Below are 21,988 nucleotides of genomic sequence, written 5' to 3'. Positions count from 1 at the left end.
TTCCAGTTTTGTACTACAAGTTAATGTCAGATCAAAGCTGTAGGTGGCAACACTCATCGGATCCTTCCAGCCAGATGGAGCTCACGAAAATGTTTTCATCGGTCAAGTAACTGTTTTCTTGCAAAGGGAGCATTAATCCACACTATATAGCCATTGCATGTATTGAATCCCATGTCCTTTGGAAATATTCTTCATAATCAAGTTGTAGGTAGATATCTGCCTTACACAGTATTAGAAAATAAAATAACCTATAACGCAAAGGCATGACAGTGCTTAACTGGTGGGGTAGAGGAGGAGCAGCAGCAAGCTTACCAGTCTTTTTATGTTTGGAGGTTTCAGACAGGTAGGTTACACCACTATTACATGACATTGTTTCATTAAAATTTTAAAAATCCAGTTTGGCCAATCATACCTCAGTGGTGTATTCTATGTAAAACTGGATTCTTGCAAGAAATTCAGGTAACTTTTTTTTCTCTCCTTTTTAAATGATTTGTAGCAGATCAAGCTTGATTTGTTTTCCTCCACCTCTTCCCTCACAAGGCCTATCTCAAAAAACACCTTTTTCTATGTTACAGTGGTTGTTAGACCTGGGAGGAGTGAGCCGTGTAAACGCTAGAGCTAGATGCCATCCTTGAAGCGAGACGTGTGTAGCAAACACACAGAACTTTCCAACATTCTCAAAATGAGTTTGTTCGCGTTCTGGTTTGTTTGCATCTAGGAACAATACAAAACCACCTCTGCTTAATGTCTTTGTTATAATTTCCATGTATTTTTTTGTGCCATATCGCTTTCTCAGACCATATTCTTAACATTTTATGTACTGACGTTAGTTTGCTCTGTATAATTTATGGCTATGAATATTGTGCTAATCATGAATATTATAAGAGAAGAATTCAATTATAAATGTGTAAGATGAGATGCTTGTCCTTTTGTATTTTGTGAATTCACCACCATTGGCTTCAGTGCCAGCCCTTACATGGGTCCCAGTGGGTCCATTGCTGCCCCGTTCCTCCAATTGGGTGAGAGAATGGGCCCATAAGCTCCGCTCTTTTGAGGAAATCTGTACCGGGATGCCAGTTTCATAAAAAAAAGCGGAAGAAGACAGGGGACATGCGAGAAGTGGACGAAGAAAGAAGACAGACTGAAGAACAAGAAGAGACGAGAAGGAGCTGAGCTGTAGGAAAGGAAATGGACATCTCCTCCTTTGAAAGAAACGTAACCATTTTTATACATAGCTCTTTTATGTTGATCAGAGAGGGGGTTAATTTATACAAGAAGACGCCCAGGAGAAATGTCCTTAAGCTAGGAGACCGGTAGTATGATAATGCCCCTAATGCGCAATTGAGAACGAGTGCAAAGTCTGCTATAATGCAAGGAAAGAGTCACAACTCTCTGGTACCCCTCCCAAAACATGTATGCAAAGACCTGTGCCCCACATGTTATGTCAAGTCTTCACACAGTGACCTCAGGGAGTAATGTCCTTTGAACTGCCTGGTGGCTGTTGCTGTCAGGCAAGGAAGAATAAAACGCAGTTGCATTCCCTGATCACCACTCTGCAACAGGGTCACTGACCAAAGTGTCGTACGGTGCCATTTACACAAATCTCTGCAGTATAACACTCGTATACAACTACAGCAGCATCAATCACAACTAATTTTGCTGTAATGCCACCAGTCATTGGGTTTTGATCAAATCATCACTGTTACAATATCTTGTAATACGGTTAGCTATTTTCTCTTAGTTGTTTCACACTGGTTAGTGGGTTAATTATTAGTAGAATAACTAACTAAATGTCTGTGTGTTGTTTTGTACACTATGTGGCCAAAGTATGTGGACACCCCTTCCATGTGGGTGCACTGTCATAGGATGCCACCTTTGCTGCAAGTCAGTTTGTGAAATTTCTGCCCTGCTTGATCTGCTCTGGTCTTCTGTAAAGCAATATCGGCACATGCACTGTGCTTCAGGAGCTTCATGAAATGGGTTTTCATGGCCCAGCAGCTGTACAATAGCCAACAATCACTATGAGCAAGGTCAGGTGGCAGCTGGAATGGTGTAAGGACTCTGGAGCAGTGGAAACATGGTGTCTGAAGTGATCAAGTCTGATTGATGGATCTGTGTTTGACAGATGCCAGGAGAACACTACCTACTGGAATACTGATTGTAAGCCAGGCATTCTTGTCAAACATTAGTGCCTAACCTCGCAAATATTCTTTTAGTTAAATAGCACAGTTTCCCACAAACTCCAAAGTCTTGTGGAATGCCTTCCCAGAAGTGGGTGGGGGAACTCCATATTAATGCCCAATGTTTTGGAATTGGATGTCCAACATGCTTACTTAGGTGTGGGGTTCATAGTTTTGATCATAAAGTGTATGTCATATTTGGTCCCTGAGATTTATTTCATCTGTAGGTTGGAACCGACACCTTTATATTCTACTCAGACTTACTGTAGTGCTTTGCTTACTGCTATGTTGTAGTTGTAACAAGTTGTACAAGTAATGATCTTCATAGCTCCTACCATTAGTTACTAAAACTGACCTTTGTGATGGACTAATAAAGGGTTTATATTTATTATTTATATTATCTATAAGTCTCAGACAGGATTTTATCCATGGTACTAAGACATGCAGTGTGCTACAGTGTTGAACATTGAGCCCAAAACCTGAAGATATACACATTCCATGGCATGTGTACCAGTACCACTGCTCATACCTTCTACTCCAGACCAGCCAGTTTATCACGGTGTTATATAACAGTACTCGACTGATGACCTTTGGGCAACTGTGTAATAATTTCTTTTATTGAGGAATGCCGTTTTCTCATATGCCATTGTGAAGTTTGTTGGTGCTATATGAAGATTGCTGGACTCCCTAGGTGCTTGAATTGTCAGCAGAAGAGGGCTGGCACCTATTGGGCTGGACGCAGCTAAAGCCAAGTGGCCCCATCAGCCCCTTGTCCCCTCCAATAGTAACTAATATACACATTGGTACACATATTTACACGCACAGTGACACACATGCTTACACACTTCAATACTTATACAGACTTCCCCTAACACACACTTACACATACTCATTCATTCTAGAGCACACTCCAGCTAAGACACCCATGTACACACTCATGCTAACACACACTCCCTCTACTACACAGACATACAAGCACATACAAATACATAAAAACTTATGCTAATACATATACATCCACTCTAACATATATACATACATCCTCATTACTTTATCTCCCTCACCCTCCCACCCACTCCTTTCTGTCACCCCTTTATCTTCACAAAGGGTTTGTTCTGGCCGCTGGAGGCACAGTGTGTGTGAACAGCCACACTTTTGCTGTGGGGTCAGGTAGCACTGCGTTATGTGACCATGCTCGTTGAGTGGGCCAATCCGGCATGCCCATCATTGTCAGCCTCGAGTATCAGGGCAGCAGCATCTCTACATACAGTACTTCTGTTCCCACTATAAACATTTCACTTTGGTTAATTGTGTCTTTCTAGCCTCCACCTTCAGTGTATAAAATAAAATTACCGACCTATATGTTGACTGATTCTAAGATTTATATGTGGTTCACCTCATAGTCACACACAAAGCCAAATTTATCTCTAAATACAGAGCAGCTTAAAAAAGAACAACACACAAGAACAATATATGTAAAAGAAAAAATTACATGCTATATTATTTTCATTGCTTGTCTCTGACCCATGTAATGGCAACACATCAAATAGTCAGCACGAGCACTCTCTACATATACATGTACAGGAAACTCTCTTAAAGTTCTACTCTAGTGACATACGCTTATATGCTGTCCCACCGAAATCTTTCCTTCACATTGTGACCACTCCATGGATAGAAACATAGACCACTTGGTCATCTAGTCTGCCCATTAATAATATCATGTTTATATGTTCTCGTTTTAAGATTTCGGATAGCCATATGCTTATCCTATGTATGTTTAAATTCCCTTACCGAATTATCCTATTCCATTTCTCTACTACTACTCTGGAATCTACTTCCACCAAACCTTCAGCTTTCACCCACCCTCCCAACATTCAAGAAACATCTCACGGCCCACTTCTTCAGAGAAGCCGCACCATCTTAGCTGCTAGAACTTCCCTGTCATTGATACAACCACCACACTACCTCTCACCCTTTCTCTGTGCCTTATGTTTGTCACCCCATTCCCTCAAGATTGTAAGCTTGCGAGCCGGGCTCTCTCCACCTAATGTATCGTTTGTCTTAGTCTGTCAATTCTCGTCGCCATACCCCTGTCATTTATTGTAAGAAGTGCTGCGCAGATTGTTGGCGCTATATAAATAAAAGATAATAATCTAAGCCTCCGACTAGACATCCCTCTTGCACCCTACCACACAAAACACTATCGGTCACACGGAACCCGATGGGTCACACACACCACTGTAAGCCACATATGGAAATATTTTTCCCCATGCACACAGTATTAGGTGATTTTTTTTAGGTTTCCTCTGTTAACGTGTTCTCCTCACATGGGAACATTATGATATTTTTGCAAGCTTAGCCATGAGCAGACATTCCAAGCTGCTTCTACTAGCTGGGCCTAGGGCCGCTGTGGGAAATCTTGGGGTTAAGTACAAACCTAAAGAGCAGCCCTCCTGCCTTGTCCCACCCCATATTCCTCATACCCCCTGTCGCATGCTTGTAATTGGGACACTAGGCCTCAATTAGGACACTAGGCCTCAATCCCCAGAGAGGTACTGTCTGGGCCCCAAAAGATCGAGGGTCAGTGAGGGGCTCATGACATATAAGTGACGCTGGGCCCCAGCAGCTCTGCTCGCCTTCCGTATACTAGTTAAGGATTGATGCCAGATGCTGGGGTAACGCGTCTGTACCCCCGGCCTTGGGGACACAGACTCCCCCGTGCTTTTTCGTATGTATGGAACCAATTAGCCTCCCTGCCAGAGGCCGTGTACCCCTTCCGTGTGTACACATCAGCGCCTGCCTGGCTCCTCCTCTTTCAGGCGGCACGGTGTGAGTGTGCTGTGACTCCGGGCGGGGCGCGGCTGTGGGAGGGAGACTGCCAGGCCCGATACCGCCCCCCCCCTCCCCGGATCCCGGACACGGCGGCTGCTGGTACCAGAGGAGCCCCGGCACCGAAGTCCCTTCCCTCTACGTACACGCACTATTTCGGCAGCCCCGTGTCCGACTCCCTCTGCTCCTCTCCGCGCAGCCATGTGCTCCAAACCGGGCGCCCCCTGCCCTCCACCCGCACCCCATCTTCTACGGTCACCCTTTCCTGCCGTGATGGGCTCCCCTCTGCCAACCGGGCTCCGCTGCCTGTCTGCCGCTGCCCCTGCCGGGGGTGCCAAGCTCACCCACCCGGGGAAAGCCATCCTAGCAGGTAAGTACCCGTGCTATTAACCCCTCGTAGCAATGAATTAAATGTGTCCCCCGTGTGACAGACGTGTCCCCAGTGGAATCCCGGATGACAGGTGCCACCCGTAACGTCACGCGTGTAAGTTCCCCACATACTCCGTCTCCCGCTGCACTTCAGGTGGCAGGAATCTGGGCAGTTTGTGGTTGTCACCCCGGGGGTGACCGCTCCCATGACTTAATTGTAAACAACTGTCTCCCCCGGTGCCCGAGTTGCTGTCATTAATACTCGCTCGACGTGAATTGTGTGTGTGTCCTCCTTCAGGGAACGGGTGTGCGTATGTATGTGTGGAAGAGTGTGTTCTACGGGGAAGCAGTGTGTGTGTAAGAGTGTGTTCTTCAGGAAAGGGGTGTGTGTGTGTGTGTGTGGAAGAGTGTGTTCTGCTTCAGGGAAAGGGTCTGTGTGTGTGTGTGTTCTCCTTCAGGGAAGGTGTGTGTTAGGAAGAGTGTCAGGTAACGTGTGGTGTGAGTGACAGTGTGTGGTACTCTGCACAATGTATGGTGTGTCTCCCTGCACTGTATGAATGGAAGAACATTCCTGTTGTGGTGCACTGTAGCAATCTTCCCCTGTGTGTAACATCACTGGCCCCTGTCTGTCGCTGTGTGACAAACTAAGTGGCATTTAAGGCCCGCTAAAGTAATGCAATCGCTGCCTGCTTGTGTGTGTGTGTGTGTGTGTGGGGGGGGGGGGTGTTATGTGGCTATAATTCTGCTCGGTCCTCAGTTGGGTACAAGTTAGTGATGGCATAGGGTGTCCCTTACGAAAAAATTACTGCAGTTTTTCTGAAGTAATACTGCAGTTTTTTGGACATGAAAAAACTGCAATACTGCACTTTTACTGCAGTATTACTGCACATTTACTGCAGTTTTACTGCATTTGTACTTCACTGTACTGCAGTTGTACTGCAGTTATTTTTGTACGGAAGTACAATTGCAATAAAGCTGCAGTACATTGAAGTACAATGCAGTATAATTGCAGTAAAAAAAAAAAGCGCAGTAAATGTGCAGTAATAATGCAGTACAGTGAAGTACAAATGCAGTAAAACTGCAGTAAACGTGCAGTAATACTGCAGTAAAAGTACAGTATTGCAGTTTTTTCATGTCCAAAAAACTGCTGAAAAACTGCAGTAATTTTTTGTAAGGGGTGAGGGCCTTGGACTTGGTCTGTACAAATGGGGCAAGTATGTGACCCGCGGTGTCCTTGACAAAGTCTGACCTCTTTAAATGCTATTATTAGGAGTGCATGGAGTGTTTCCTCCAACTAGAGGAGTAACTAAGTGTGTACTGGAAGGGCAGTTACTGGGGTGCAAGATGTAGTGTATTGATTAACTAGGGGTGTACTGGAAGGGCAGTTACTGGGGTGCAGGCTGTAGTGCACTGGAAGGGCAGTTACTGGGGTGGAGGCTGTAGTGTATTGATTGATTAGCTAGGGGTGTACTGGAAGGGCAGTTACTGGGGTGCAGGCTGTAGTGTATTGATTGATTAGCTAGGGGTGTACTGGAAGGGCAGTTACTGGGGTGCAGGCTGTAGTGTATTGATTGATTAGCTAGGGGTGTACTGGAAGGGCAGTTACTGGGGTGCAGGCTGTAGTGTATTGATTGATTAGCTAGGGGTGTACTGGAAGGGCAGTTACCTGGGGTGAAGGATAAAGGTGCTTAGTCCTCCTGTACAGTTTGGTAATGATGTAGAGGGAACTGGTCGGTAATCGTTAATTATCCGTTACTGTATCACGAACAACGCAACCTACTTAGTGACAATACACAGACAGCATATAATACTTAAAATATGATCTTGTTTCGTGTAGCAGAGGTGAATACTTCGTATAGAGGATGGGGGGTTGACTGTAGAATTTTAGGGGCTAATCTTTAACATAAAAAATGCGATTAGACAAAAACTGATGAAGTGGATGTGTTCCGTGTGCAGTGTGCATCGTTTTACAGTATAATACGTGCCACTTTTTTTTTTTATCGATCTAAGCACGTGTTTATACGTCCTTTTGTACAAGAAATGATATAGCTGTCTCTTCCACGCCCCCTGAGCTGTTTTGCTGAGGTGTTCACCTTTGGACCCACATAACTAGGAGTAGGAAAAGCAAAAAACAAGAATTTGCAGGTCAAAAGGCATCCGGGGTTGAGCCATACAACTGTTACACCAGGGCGCATCCAGTATCACTAGGATAATTAGTGTGAGTTGTATCGTGCAAAGGAAAAAATCGCTTTGGGTGAAGTGTCTGCATTAATAAGCACAGTAACACGCCAAACTGGTTGAGCACATAAGTCCTTTTCAGAAAAGGGTTGGTCAAATTGAGAAGCATTACTATTTTTGAATGCAGATTAACATTTACAAACATTATTGTTCTTTCATATACATATCTACGTATATCCTGCTTTGCTGTAAATGGGAGTGTCACTGGGTTTTATTCGCTAAACTGTGTTTTGAAGCGGCGAATGAGCCAACTGTAATTACAACATATCAATTTTGGCCAAACTTGGTGAGCTTCTTCTTCTGCATTATGGAGGCCAAGCTGGACCTCCATAATGCACACCCAAATCACAGATTCATTTCACTAAATCCATGGTGTATTCCTTATATTTTTGGTATATTGTTTGTGTTTTATTCCCTTGGAATGTAGAATGGTTCATTTTATGGCCTCTCGGCGTTGCTATAAAATATGGAACCCACATGCATTTGCAGCCAGCGGAATCATCTCTGGGCTCCTGTATAGGGCAGAAGAATTGGCCCCGTAGCTGTAGAAGGGTATTATAAAGTTCAATGCCATTCATGTTGTGAGTCTGTACATTCATATCTTCATTGATCTTGCACCATGAATTACACACAAGCTCTATAATAAAATGTTTGTGTAAATTGTCTTTATTCGCTAAACATTGAGGTGAAAAGAGTAATGTTTTTGCCTGCATAGTGCCTGACTTAAATTGGTGAGATGGTTACAATGCAGGGCCAACACTAATATATATATATATATCTTTCTTTCTCTCAACAAAAGTAATTTGCTCCATTTATTGGCTTTCACCAGTCTCTTCTTCCCGGACACTGGGTGTTTGTGACTTGGAGACAAATTATCTCATACATCACAGGCCAATCTTGGCAGAGTGCTCTGCGGTGCAGAAGAGTCCATTAGTCATATTGGGTTAACACTGCAGCATGACCATAATTCATTGAGTAAAGTGAATGTCATTTGGGCAGAGGTGGCTTTAGGAATACAAATAGCCATGTTTAATATATTTATGTAACGGTACGTGTCTAGGCATTTGAGCTCGTATATACTCTCACTATATGACTTCAATGTCCATCTATAGTGAGCATATAAACGAGCTCTATGTGCTGATATTGCGCAAACACTTCTTGGTATTTGCATTGTTTTCAAGGGGTGACACATTACTACCGGTAGGTGTTTTGCTGTATGTTTTATATTTCTCAAATATAAACACCCGGTATGTGAAAGTGTGCTATAGAGGATTTAAAAAAAAACACTTATTATAAGTTATTGCAAAACTTATTATAAGATAACTGCAAAAACGTTTGCACACTAAATATATAATATATTTAGATTTTGCATTTGGGAACAATAGGTGAGCCTTAAGATATAGTTCATCATAGCATGTGCATAAATGGTATAAATTTCACATGAAACTACTGCTTTACAGCACAAGGACACAGTTTACAGTTCTTGTACTACATTGAATGACCCTGGTTATACAGATTTGCTTCTGAATGGTAGGAGAAATTAGCCTCCTAAACCTCTGATAGCAATATGAGAACACCTTTTTCATCGGGGCCACACACCACCAAATGACTGCAAATGTCAACTTTAGTAGACAGAGACCATGCACAATAAGCACCAAGACTCCATTGAGGTATAGTGGCCACATGACTACTTTACAAGATCACACATGCCTTGATGATCTAAGAAATTGCTGCTTGTAGTAGTGCTGGTTGAGCTGAATGGAAGTCATAGTTCCAGTGAAGCTAGTTTTGCTACAGATCTCTACTTCCTAGCTTCAGTTTGCCTTACAGCTAAATAGACCCAGAAATACCCTTTACAGGCATGTTTTTGTATTTGTAGGTATATGGGAGAGTAACAAATGCACTTAGTGCTTTCCTCCACTAGCCCTCCTCTCTGTCTCCAATGATTGTAATGTGCCTGTGTCCAGCTTCCTCCCAAAGTTAAGAGTTTTATCCTCATTTTGTAACTGAAGTACCAGAGCCTCTGGCATTTAAAGCACTTCAGAGCGCTTGAATGACCTACTTTTGGCATACCTTTTTCCCCCTTTATTCTTTTTTTTTTCTTTCTATGGATTATTATTTTTTTCTTTTGCACAAAATGTATCGGGTTAGCTCTATGTCACAAAATATGTACTTTATGTAATAGGTGAATAGGTACAGAACAAAAATGAAATTCAGTGCCATAAAATGCATTTCCTGATTACCTGTGCCCATGTGCGAATACTCACCATGGCTAGCTCCAGCTCTGGGAGATTTCCAGGGATCTAATGAGTTCATCCTAATTAAAAAAAAAAAAATTCAAGTGAGGGACAGAAAAGTTGGTTTTCCCTGGTGTCTGCTCTGTTGTTCAGGCTTCTCCCCGCAGTCCCAGAGTGATTCCGCTCCATTTTTAGGGAAGCGCTCTGGGGCCACGGGGAGAATCATTAACAACGGACCGGACACATGTGAGAACACAGATCCTTTATCCAAAATACCTATGGTCCCAAGCATTTCGGATAAGGGATACTCAACCTGTACTTAGTAAGTTCTTTAGTACGAATAAATCATTGGTGAGTCTGTTTGGGATGGTAGACTGTCCCTTTACTTGATCAGAACACACAAACAGGGAAGGTATTGCAGGATTGGGAGTTTCAGGGCATTCAAGGTAATGTTCAGTAGGTTGAATAAATGCAAAAGCCAGCTCACCTCCCTATATATTCATCTGCACGGATCCGCACGGACTTGATGCGTGGAATAAACACAAAAAAAACCACAAATAATGTTCAGTAGGTGTCGGTAAACAAACAAACAAAAAAAAGGGCAAAAAAAACGGTTTTGTGTGGAAATAAGCACCCCAGTAATGGGATTTGGACTGCATGCCCTAGGGCAGCCCTAAGTAAGCCACACTGCTTTATGGTGGCCATTTCAAATGTAACACCTAGTTTGTAACTTTGGGGTGCCAGGGAGCCATATGTCTGTTATAATAGGGAAAGTAGTGCCCCCTACTGACTGAGTGTACGTGTGTGCATGGCTCCCGAAAAGCGTTTGTATAATTTAACATTTTTAAATTTCCCTAATTTTTCTTTTTACACTTTTTTTGTAATTTCTTAACTAATAATCTTTTTATAAGCCATTCCCTCTTTAATGTATTAAAAAAGGAATGTGATAAGATGATAATGCCATTTTCCAGGAATGGCAGAACTGAAATAGACCTTGCTCCTATAAATACACAGAGCGCAGATCCCCACTCCTGAACTTTGCACCTTGCCCTCAGGAAACTGGTTTATGTAAAGACCACAGAAGGGCTGGGGAGAGATCACTTACGGTGTAGTCGTGCGCTGCTACCATATTGCACCATACTGAGCCATTAGCATTAGTCCTTGTACATTGACTTGCATTCTTCCCCTTACTCTAGAAGGGAGATGGGGGTGTTGTCCTATTTGACCAATCAAATATAAGCTCCTCATGGCCATGCTGACTCACGCTTATTATGCCTAAGAAGAGAGGCTGCCAGACATGCAAAGACTGAAATGTGACAGAATGATGCACCCTAATACACACCACGCGGTTCTAAATCAACGAAGTTCAGCACAAATTGCAGATTCCTGCATATCTGAACCAAGTGTACTATATTCTTTGTCAGTCTGGTGGTTCGTTATTTCACACACACACATACTGTGTGTGTGTGTGTGTATGATTTATTTTTTAATCTGACAGAAGTATTGATGGATAACTTTATATCACAAACAAAAAAAATATATTGTTCTTAAATTTACACTGGCCTAAACATTGTGTATTCTTTTCACCTTTTGATGCTCAAGTTAAGGCTGGAAAGCTCCCTGAGATTAAAGTCCTGCTCACATGACTTTCCAGTCACATTGTACAGAGACTGCTGCTTTTACGAGATCTTCAGTTATTTAGATTGTATTGAACACTAGACCTCAGGGCCTTTGCAGTCTGTATGAGAGGTCTTACTGTCGGGGATCTGGGGACTAATGGTCCGTATTCCCCACAGGTGGCATTGCCGGAGGGATCGAGATCTGCATCACGTTTCCCACTGAATACGTCAAGACGCAGCTTCAGCTAGATGAGAAAGCCAATCCACCGAGATACCGAGGCATTGGTGAGTGTTACATGAGACAATGGCAGAAGCGTGCAGCTGAGATGTGATTCATGTGATTTCTAAACCTAGTGTACTTTTCCTCTTTTCTTGTTTTCCTGAAGCTGACTGTGTGAGGCAAACAGTGCAAGGTCATGGTGTGAAGGGGCTGTATCGGGGGCTCAGTTCTCTGCTGTATGGATCCATTCCCAAGGCAGCCGTAAGGTAACGTTGATGAGTGGATTGTGTTGTGGGGGTAGATGCAATAACCGTATAGTGTTAATGTGCACATCTGTCCTTGCGCTATCTTTAGTTCCTGCCTCTGTATTTCTCTTCACCCTCTGAGCGCCGTCCTCTATCTCACAGCCATTCTCTCTGATTGCATTGTTGCTCCATGTTTGTGCACCTCGCTTTTCCTTCCCTCACCAACATATCTCTCCCTCCAGGTTTGGGATGTTTGAGTTTCTCAGTAATCATATGCGGGATGCTGATGGGAAGCTGGACAGTAAGCGCAGTTTGCTGTGTGGTCTTGGTGCTGGTGTGGCCGAGGCCGTTGTTGTGGTCTGTCCCATGGAGACGGTGAAGGTGGGATCCTCTCTCGTGCCCTCTCCATGTGTCTGTCACTCCACAGGCTGATCTGTGACAATTACATCATTACAAAAAACTAAACTGAAAACATAAGAAGCAGAAGAAAACCTATATAAATTGCACTTCACTTATAGATGAGTGGGAAAGAACTGCATGATTTCTTAAGCGTTTTATGGACCTCTTCACATTAAGTAGCAATATAGCCACTAAAAGGAGAAATGTAACCATGCATCAAGCAATAAGTATCCAAACATACAGCCACATTGAAAGCATCATATGAGCTCTGGAACTATATAGAGCTACTATATTTTAAATTACAACAATTTTTGCCTCTCCCCCATCTCTTTCAAGCAAATATTTTGGCTTAGCTCAAACACACACTCTGCTTTACATTTTGAATCAGCCCAACAATTTCCCTGATGGGCCCGATGGACTCTGCTGTACCATGGGGCACAGTTTAAGAATGACTGTTCTACAGAACAATGAACTCAAACAAAGAACAGTTCAGTGTGCAAAGCACCATAATGGCATATTTACAGGAATATAATAAACATAGGAAATGCTGTATAGGCTCCATTTACTTATTCTTAATGGTAACATATTTAAAATCTGTATCCACGCTTAGGAGGACATGATTCATGCAATAACACACAGAGCTCAGCATTAATTTACAGCAGCATACTATCATACAATCATTTGACATGAATTGGTTGTCCATGCATACAATCTTACTGGCTGATGCATAGCCTGAAGTTCCGATTATAAAGTGCTGCAGCTTCCTAGGCAATCCCCGCGACTGTGGAATCTCTGTACAACTCCAAAGTCCTGTTATTGTAAAAGGAGTGCACACTTGTGTGATTTAGTCATCATCTTTACTGAACTTTGAATTCTTCACTGTTTTTGTTTCAGTTTATTTTTCTCCAACTTGATGGTCTGATTAAGACCACTTGTAGTCCAAGCTCCCCTTTAACAATATTTTTGCCGTTTGAGGTCCCATGTAGACGGTTTGAGGTCCCATGATCTGTTTTTAAGCTCGATGTCCTCCATCCCAACACTGCCTTTCCTGCTAGCCAGCCTGTTTAGAAATTACAACAGATTTTCCCTCATCCTGCTTAAAAACAGCAATTCATTTTGACATATCCTTAGGCCTGCCCAAGTATAAAGGTGCTTTATGACTATTAGAAAATGTTCTTGCATCACTGGTCAGTTTTCCGTTCTCTCAAGTCATAGTATGGCCTCCTTTCTACAAAGGTGAGCAGGTAGTACCATCGCTACTGACGTATTAGGAAGAGAACAACTCCTCTGTCCTGTATTAGCCAATGTATATCTTCAGAGAACTTTTTATATAAGCCATGTTGGCATGACTTCATCACCCAAGAAGTTGGGAATATATATCTCTATCTAGTAATTTGATGCTAAGAATGGTCTTTGTTTTTTTAAGGCCAAGTGATAAATAATGTTTTGTTCTTCTTAGCGTCCAATACTTTTTCATATTAAGTGTCAGACTGTATTTAAAATAATATATTGGTGCCACCCTGCGTTCACATTGACATTTGCACCTTATTACTCACAGTCAACAATAATGTTTTGTATAGTAAAGGACCTGTGATATGTGTTGTATTGTGATGCAGATGAAATCCTAATAACCTCTTCTTTTTTGTAGGTGAAGTTTATACACGATCAGTGCTCACCTAACCCGAAATACCGTGGATTCTTCCATGGGGTGCGTGAGATTATTAGAGTCCAAGGTAAATTCTTCCTGGCTGTTTCATACAATTACTTTGCATACCCTAAATTGGCAATACATTGTTTCATTAGGAAACCGCACAGCTTTACGTAAGATTACCATACCCTAACTGTATAATGAACATCCTCCTACGAATTCCTGATGAAAAATAGTGTGCTCTGGTTATTATAATTAAGTAAAGCTTACAGGTTCTCAACCCATTTTCTTGTTTACATAGGGATAAAGGGGACTTATCAAGGTCTCACAGCTACAGTCCTCAAGCAAGGGTCAAACCAAGCCATTCGCTTCTTTGTTATGACTTCCCTGAGAAACTGGTACAGAGGTAAGTGCAGACTGGAGAAGACTTTTTATTTGTTGATTTGTGTCTGCTGACAATATGGTTGCGCCTTAAGGCATTTGTACACTGCTTGTCTGGATTCGAACAGTGGCTTATATATGTTCTTCTGAGTGCTATGTTTCTCTGTAATTTCCTGTGTGTACATTTTGCCACTTTTTTTACTCATATTTCTTAGTTTGCTATCAGCCCCCTCTTAGCACTTATGTTAAAGTTACAGTAGAGGTCAGTGTTGAGTTTCTTTCACTACATATCTAGCTTTCTAATCCTCAACTTACCAAAACTGAAGCCGTGTCATGAGATACAGCTAGTCCTCATTTAACGTCGCCTATATTAAACAACATTCCAAAGCCACCCTACCTTCTCTGACCGCTTCCATGTCCCTGCCCTTTTCCACAGCTCCACTTCTGATCTTGTTCTTCAGTCTTCTGTATTCGTTTGCTTCTTCCCATGTCTGTCAATCAGGTATCCCGGCGCACTTCCACAAAAAGACATTCTCTCCGATTGGAGAAGCAACACAATGCATTAGGTTAGAGATTACATAATGATCCGCTTCAGTAGCCATTGTAAGGCTGGGTAAGGAGATGGAAGAAGACATCACAAAAAAATGACGTCTGGCTTCCTTCAGTTCCATGATGAGATATTTTAAGCCAATTTCACTGATTGACAAACAAAAAAACAAAAGTTATCTTGGTATTTTTAGTAATGAAGTAACGTTTGCCAAAAACTGTGACTATTCCCCCATTAAGCCTTCTCTTGTCCTTTGTTTTTTCTTAGGTGACGACCCCAACAAACCAATGAACCCGCTAGTGACTGGTTTATTTGGAGCCATTGCCGGTGCTGCCAGTGTGTTTGGCAACACCCCTCTCGATGTAGTAAAGACTAGAATGCAGGTAACACTGAAATTAGTGCACGCCAACATAAATCGTGGCATTAATTCAACATGGTTATAGATACATAACACTAACATGTCATTGATTTCTATATCTTACAGGGTCTGGAGGCACATAAGTACAAAAGCACATGGGACTGTGCTTACAAGATACTCAAATACGAAGGACCTAGAGCGTAAGTCTGTGTAACTGTAACCATCTCCACTTCATAACTGATAACTCAGAGACAAAACTGCAAAACTATGTGACTTATTTATCTTTGATCCAACCAAAAAGAATGCTTGCAGGCTTCTGGCTCTTCCTCTGACTTGGTCTTTATTATATATTTTTGCCAGTAACTGTTATTAAAAGTTGCACTCATCCAGCATAAGTGACACATCCACAAATGCTGCACACAAGGCAACTACCACTCAGTCAGTGGAGGAACAAAACTTCATTATCATTGCTGTAAAGAATCAGCTCAGCTGGTGTTTGGGCAGGGAAAGCCGTCACTGACAACAGCCACAGCTTCCAGGTCTACAGATACATAACGTTTATTTGAGGACACATCAGGGGCGTACCTAGAGTATTTGGCACCTGGGGCGGATCCTGTATGTGGCACCCCCCCCACATACACTTTAAAACTGCATAGCTTCTACCGTTATATACCGGCGCAGACACTGAAGGTGGTACAGCATTACTGTTATTATATACTGAGGCACACATTGACAGTGGTACAGCGTAATCCCTATCACTATACATTGGGCCAGACATTGGTAATAGTGCAGCATAACTCCTATCACTATATACTAAGCCAAACATTGATGTGGTGTAGGCCTACCACTTCATTGTCTGGCTTAGGGATGCCCCGAAACAAATTCTGGACTGAAACCGAAAATGCAGCATTTACCTGGCCGAAACCGAATATGACCCCCCCACACCATAAAAAAATCTAACACTTTTATTTAAAGTATACAAGAAACACCTGTTTGGTAGGCCTCGTATTATACATTTGTATTATTTGAGCCTGTGATTAGCTTAGCGCACCGACATTTTTTCTTTTCCCACTTTTATTTAAAGTAAGTAACACACCAAAATAGGACAAAACAATTAAATATATATATGTAACCAAAGAAAAAACGGGCACTCACGGGTCTTTGCAGTAGTTTATTGCAATCAGCACGGCCAATGTTTCGGACCACCTCCGGTCCTTTCTCAAGGCAAAGACCCGTGAGTGCCCATTTTTTCTTTGGTAACATATATCTGGCTATTTTTGGAGCACCCGGGCAAATAAAAGCCTGTGTATATTAACAATATTTCTGAGTGTGCAGCCGCTCCCTTTGGTTTGTATATATATATATATATATATATATATATATATATATATATATATATATATATATATATATATATATATATATGATTGTTAACAGCAATCACATTCTTATCATGCCCAGGCATACCCAGATTCCAGGATATACTCGCAGACTTGGCATGATAGGAGTATGATTGCCCTATCTACCCCTTTCTCACTCCCTTCTGCCCTATCTACCCCCTATCCCCCATCTCACCCATTCTCCCTATCTACCCCCTCCTAACTATCTACCCTCTCCCTCTTTGAAGTTCACTTACCTTTCAGGAGTCCTGCAGTGGGGGTGCAAGGCCTCTGTCTCCCAGCTCTGCCACTGTATGGAACAGTATAGAGTGATGGGAGTTATGATGTACTTTAGAGCATAATTATATAATGAAATGGTACAGCATAACACCCATCACTCTCACACTTACCAAACCACACATATACCAATACCAATCCACACGTATACCAATCCACACGCACATCAATCCACACGCACACCAATCCACACGCACACCAATTCACACGTATATCAATCCACACATACACCAATCCACACGCACACCAATCCACACGTATATCAATCCACACATACACCAATCCATACGCATACCAATCCACACATACACCAATCCATACGCATACCAATCCACACGCATACCAATCCACACGTATATCAATCCACAGACATACCAATCCACACATTTACCAATCCACACACATATACACCAATCCACACACATAACAATCCACACACATAACAATCCACACACATAACAATCCACACATATACACCAATCCACACATATACACCAATCCACACATATACACCAATCCACACACATATACCAATCCACACACATATATACCAATCCACAAATATATACCAATCCACACATATACACCAATCCACACATACCAATCCACACATACCAATCCACACACATAACAATCCACACACATATATACCAATCCACACACATATATACCAATCCACAAATATATACCAATCCACACATATACACCAATCCACACATATACACCAATCCACACACATATACCAATCCACACATATATACCAATCCACACATATACCAATCCACACACATACACCAATCCACACATATACCAATCCACACATATATACTAATCCACACATATATACTAATCCACACATATACCAAACCACACATATATACTAATCCACACACATACCAATCCACTCTCACTTAATGCTTTCCTACCTTTCCTTTCTTCTTTCAGCTTCTTTTCCTCTTCTTCGCTTCTCTTCTTCAGTTCTTCTGTCTTCTCTGTCTTCTTCCGGGTCAGAGGGCACGGACAGCGGTGGGCGCGGCTTCAGTGTTGTGCGCCGGGATCTGACAACAAACCCCGGCGCACAGTAGCTGTTGCCGCGCGGATCGAAAGGGAGCGGTATCGGAGGTCTTTAACAGACCTCCGGCTCCCTTGAGTGATCTTTTCTGTGTTGCTCTCTAAATCATTCCTGTACACAATTGGCAGGTTCTACAAGGGGACGGTACCTCGGCTTGGACGCGTGTGTCTGGATGTGGCCATCGTCTTCATTATCTATGATGAAGTGGTGAAGATGCTGAATAAAGTGTGGAAGACAGATTGAGAGCCTACTGTGGAGGAGAGCGAATCCAGGGACCTTTTCAGGATCTCACGATTGCCAAAGGCTTTTTTTTGCCAAGCTTTACTGACCCCCTGGTAGCCATAGACCCTAGTTCCCTCCATCACCGGGGGACTGTCTCTCCGCTTCCCTTTCGATATACAGCCCCTCTCTCTGCCTCAAACATGGTTTAACAGTAGCCAAAGGATTTGGTAAATCTTAGTGTGATGATATTTTAATTTGATTTATTATGAAGATTTGACCCACAATTTTTAACATTTCAACTCTTTCCCCTAAAGAAAGTTTGTTTTAACAGCTCCCCAGTTGCTCTTTGCCAAATACCGGTATTTTATTTTAAATGACAAACATATGTGGGGTGGGTAGCCTTCTGCAAATGTTATTTTTATGATACTTAAACAATCTAACAATGAATTTGTGTGTGTTTATAACTTATATGTTACAAACACACGTGTATAAGCTCACTCCTAGATGGTTTTAGTTGAAATTCCCTCTGAATCGGCTTTCCTCCCATTAGTGTAAGGTCTAAAATAATGTTTCTGTTTATAGATGTTTTATTTTTTTTTAAAAAACATGCTGTGGGGTTAGTTTTATTGATCACGGGGGAAAAAACTCTTGTCCTGGCGCACGATTACCCATTACATTTGGGGTTCAGATCTGAGCATCATGCCACCCCTGTCCCTGCCAACAGAAAAGTTAGGGTACTGACATCTCCGCATAGCAGTTTTTCATACAAGTGCCCTGCGATTAATTGAAAATAAATCAAAATGTTTTGATTAACTTGTCCTTTTTTAAAACAAACGGACACTACTGTCCCATTATGATGTGTCTCATTATTTTTGTTCTGATGTGTGTTGTTACATTATTTTGTGCTATCTATCCTTTGGGGGAGCCACCTCAACCTTTATGCCATCATATCACAAAGTAACAGAGGAGTCCCTGTTGCAAAATAGGTTTTGATTTTTGGATATCTTAGGTTGAACATGGTCATCACATAAAAAAAAGTGTTTTCATTGAAAGATACAGCTAGTTCCCAGCCTTTTTGTGGCCCTTGAGACTTAAAAAGTGCTATAGGAACTCTAAGGCACCGAACAGGGTTACATAAACATCAGCAATACAGCCGTGTTCTGTACGTGTGTGCATAGATGTGTCTGTGTCAGCATGTATCTACACGCAGAATACTGACACTAACCATCTATGGAACTCGGCAGTTTATGTTACCATGGCCAGGTCCTTTTATATTCCATTATTTTATGTCTTGGGCGATATTTTTGAAAAATCTCATAATAGCCTAATTTACCTGCCATTAGACAGATTATACCCATGCACACCTGGAAAATATTGTAAAAAGCAGACCTGTCACCTAAAAAGACAATAATTTGTAAATCGTACTTTACTGCACGTTAAGGCATTTGTAAGAAAGGGTTTTGCTTTTACAAGCAACCCCCCCCCCCCGGTATTTTAAATATTTGCAGACTGTTTTTATTGATGCAGGTTTACAATTTCTTTTTACATACCCCCTAGTACCTGATTTTTTTAAAATAAATAAATTTAAAAAAAAAAAGATAAATCTGCACCATTTTTCATTAGGAAGGATCCTCTCCTTAAATTTTTTTTTCAATCAAATTACATTAAACTACAGACACAAATAATATATAAAAATGTAAGAGATATATATATCCAATTTTTTTTTATTAAGCATGGGTGTATGCAGTTGCAGGCAGAAATCTTCTTATAGATGCCACATGCTCTATAGTTTGCTAAAAAGTAATAGCTGATGTTAGGCATTTATCATTGACAGATATACTCCGCCTTATAGGACAAATATATATATATATATATATATATATATATAATATAATCATACCTGTGAACTTGGACTGGAGTCTCTGGTGGCATTTGATCTCTGGGCATCTCCCTAGCCCTATATAGTTTATGGGGGCTAAGAGCATGAGCGGAAGACTTCTAGGAGATTCCCAGGTATGGATATAAGCGTGCGCAATGTATATATTTTATATGTTGCTATATTTCATAATGTGCACGTAGTTGGGTATTTCCACTTGTACTCTTATGTACAGGGGTTTGTGCAACAGACTTCTAGGAAAGGTTCATTGTGTAAACCTTGTTTCATGGCAGCATGGTGAAAATAACAATGTACTTCACGAAAGGAGTGTTGCTTGGAATGTTTTTGTTTTGGGTGTTGCTCACAGAATTATCAGTCACTTCTTGAAATCGTGTGCCAAGTCCTTTGTGTCAGTCCAAAAGAAACACATCCCATGCTTCCAGTGTTGCTAGCAAATCATCCAACATAAACCAGTTTTCCCCTCCACATGCAACTTTTAAGAGCCAATACTTGAATGTCCTGATGTTTACAATTATGCTGCTGTAACTGCCTTTTGTAATCCTGCAGGTTTGCCAAAGATTTATTTTCAAAAGTTGCCAAACAACATCCTACAAATTGATTGATCACAGGTTGCGATTTATTGGCAGATACAGGGCGTAATATATGCATATATAATGTCATTTTGTCTGTTTCGGAAGCCAGCTGCTGCTCTAATAGTCTCTCTATTGTAGTTTTTTCTTAGTTGTGCATCTTTGCCTTGTTACTGTCTTCCTAGCACTATGTTCATCCTCCACTGTACATTTACGGCTGTCTGCCAGCCATATTATAATGAAGCTTGACAAAACTTGTGTTGAGAAGGCGTGTTTTTATATTGCTTATTTAATACATCTCACAATCAGATTTGCATATCTACTGTACATAAGTGATATATAAAATATGTATAATTTATACATATATCATCTTTTTGGGTTTTGGGTGTGAGATCATGGAATTAGAGCAAATTGCTGTTAATGGCTTCTACTTTTAGTATAAGATAAAAAAAAAAAAAACCTTGACATTTGTAGAGCAAGAGCAAAGTTACATTTTCAAGTGTCCTTTTGTTCTATAACCAGCAAGAGGGTCTACAACACCCACCAAATCGTGTAAATGTTAATGGTTGTAAACAGTTGCTTCTTTTAGGCAGGATTTATTACCATTTGTTAGAACGGTACATGTAAACATTACATATAGTAACTTATGTTGTAAAGAGTGCAGGGAAAATGATTGCTGTGGACCGAGAACGTTTAATTTCATCGAGCGCGGGTCACTTGTGGTAGAGCCCCAAAGAAGAGTGCCTTATTACATTTGGGGTAGATCAATCTGTGGTTGGGCAGCAAAGGAGGAAGTTAAGAGTGTAAGAAAATGGACGGCAGGCTGCCAATACTCCTAATCATCTAATGTGAATTATCCACTTCAATGTATGCAGAAAAAGTCTGAATTAACAAAAAAGTGTATTCCTGTTCTTGTGGTTTTGCTGTCATTCTCTATTAAAGTGGTGTCTTGTTTACACGCTGTGTGGTGTGTGTCTGTGTGTAACACAATTGTGATGGGTTTTGCCACCAATTTGGGAATTATACTTTCCGTTACATCACCACTTTCATTTACTTTCAAATATATTACTACAGTTTGTAATGCCTGGTTTTTGGGCATAAATTGCAAGTGTTTTGACAAAATGTAACGAAGAAGGTGTCATTTTAACAAAATTCCTTGAATGCTTCATGTTTTCTTATCATTGTCTTATTTCTTGTTGCTTCTGATTTCTAATGACCCCAAAACAGTACCTTGATCAGAGTGCACCAAGTGCTGTCCTTTCCTGGTGCTCAGCATCTGTAT

General features: G+C 41.5%; 1 protein-coding gene across 1 annotated transcript; it reads left to right on the top strand.

The window, feature by feature from the left end:
- Positions 1-5,032: 5,032 nt before the first annotated feature.
- Positions 5,033-19,053, top strand: SLC25A1 (solute carrier family 25 member 1). The gene is made up of 9 exons (XM_053470789.1): positions 5,033-5,379; positions 11,650-11,757; positions 11,859-11,958; positions 12,180-12,318; positions 13,985-14,069; positions 14,286-14,390; positions 15,180-15,295; positions 15,397-15,470; positions 18,147-19,053. The coding sequence occupies exons 1-9, from the start codon at positions 5,211-5,213 to the stop codon at positions 18,259-18,261; spliced, it is 1,011 nt and encodes a 336-aa protein (XP_053326764.1). The 5' UTR covers positions 5,033-5,210; the 3' UTR covers positions 18,262-19,053.
- The last annotated feature ends 2,935 nt before the right edge of the window (positions 19,054-21,988 follow it).

Source organism: Spea bombifrons, chromosome 1, assembly GCF_027358695.1.
Source record: "Spea bombifrons isolate aSpeBom1 chromosome 1, aSpeBom1.2.pri, whole genome shotgun sequence".
Taxonomy (NCBI): domain Eukaryota; kingdom Metazoa; phylum Chordata; class Amphibia; order Anura; family Pelobatidae; genus Spea; species Spea bombifrons.
This window is presented reverse-complemented; position numbering and strand designations above follow the sequence as displayed.

Excerpts from the sequence above, each read along its gene's own strand:
- SLC25A1 (XM_053470789.1), top strand. The coding sequence starts at position 5,211 with ATGTGCTCCAAACCGGGCGCCCCCTGCCCTCCACCCGCACCCCATCTT. Across the intron at positions 14,070-14,285 it reads TGAGATTATTAGAGTCCAAG|GGATAAAGGGGACTTATCAA; the intron begins GTAAATTCTTCC and ends TTGTTTACATAG. Across the intron at positions 15,296-15,396 it reads TAGTAAAGACTAGAATGCAG|GGTCTGGAGGCACATAAGTA; the intron begins GTAACACTGAAA and ends TATATCTTACAG.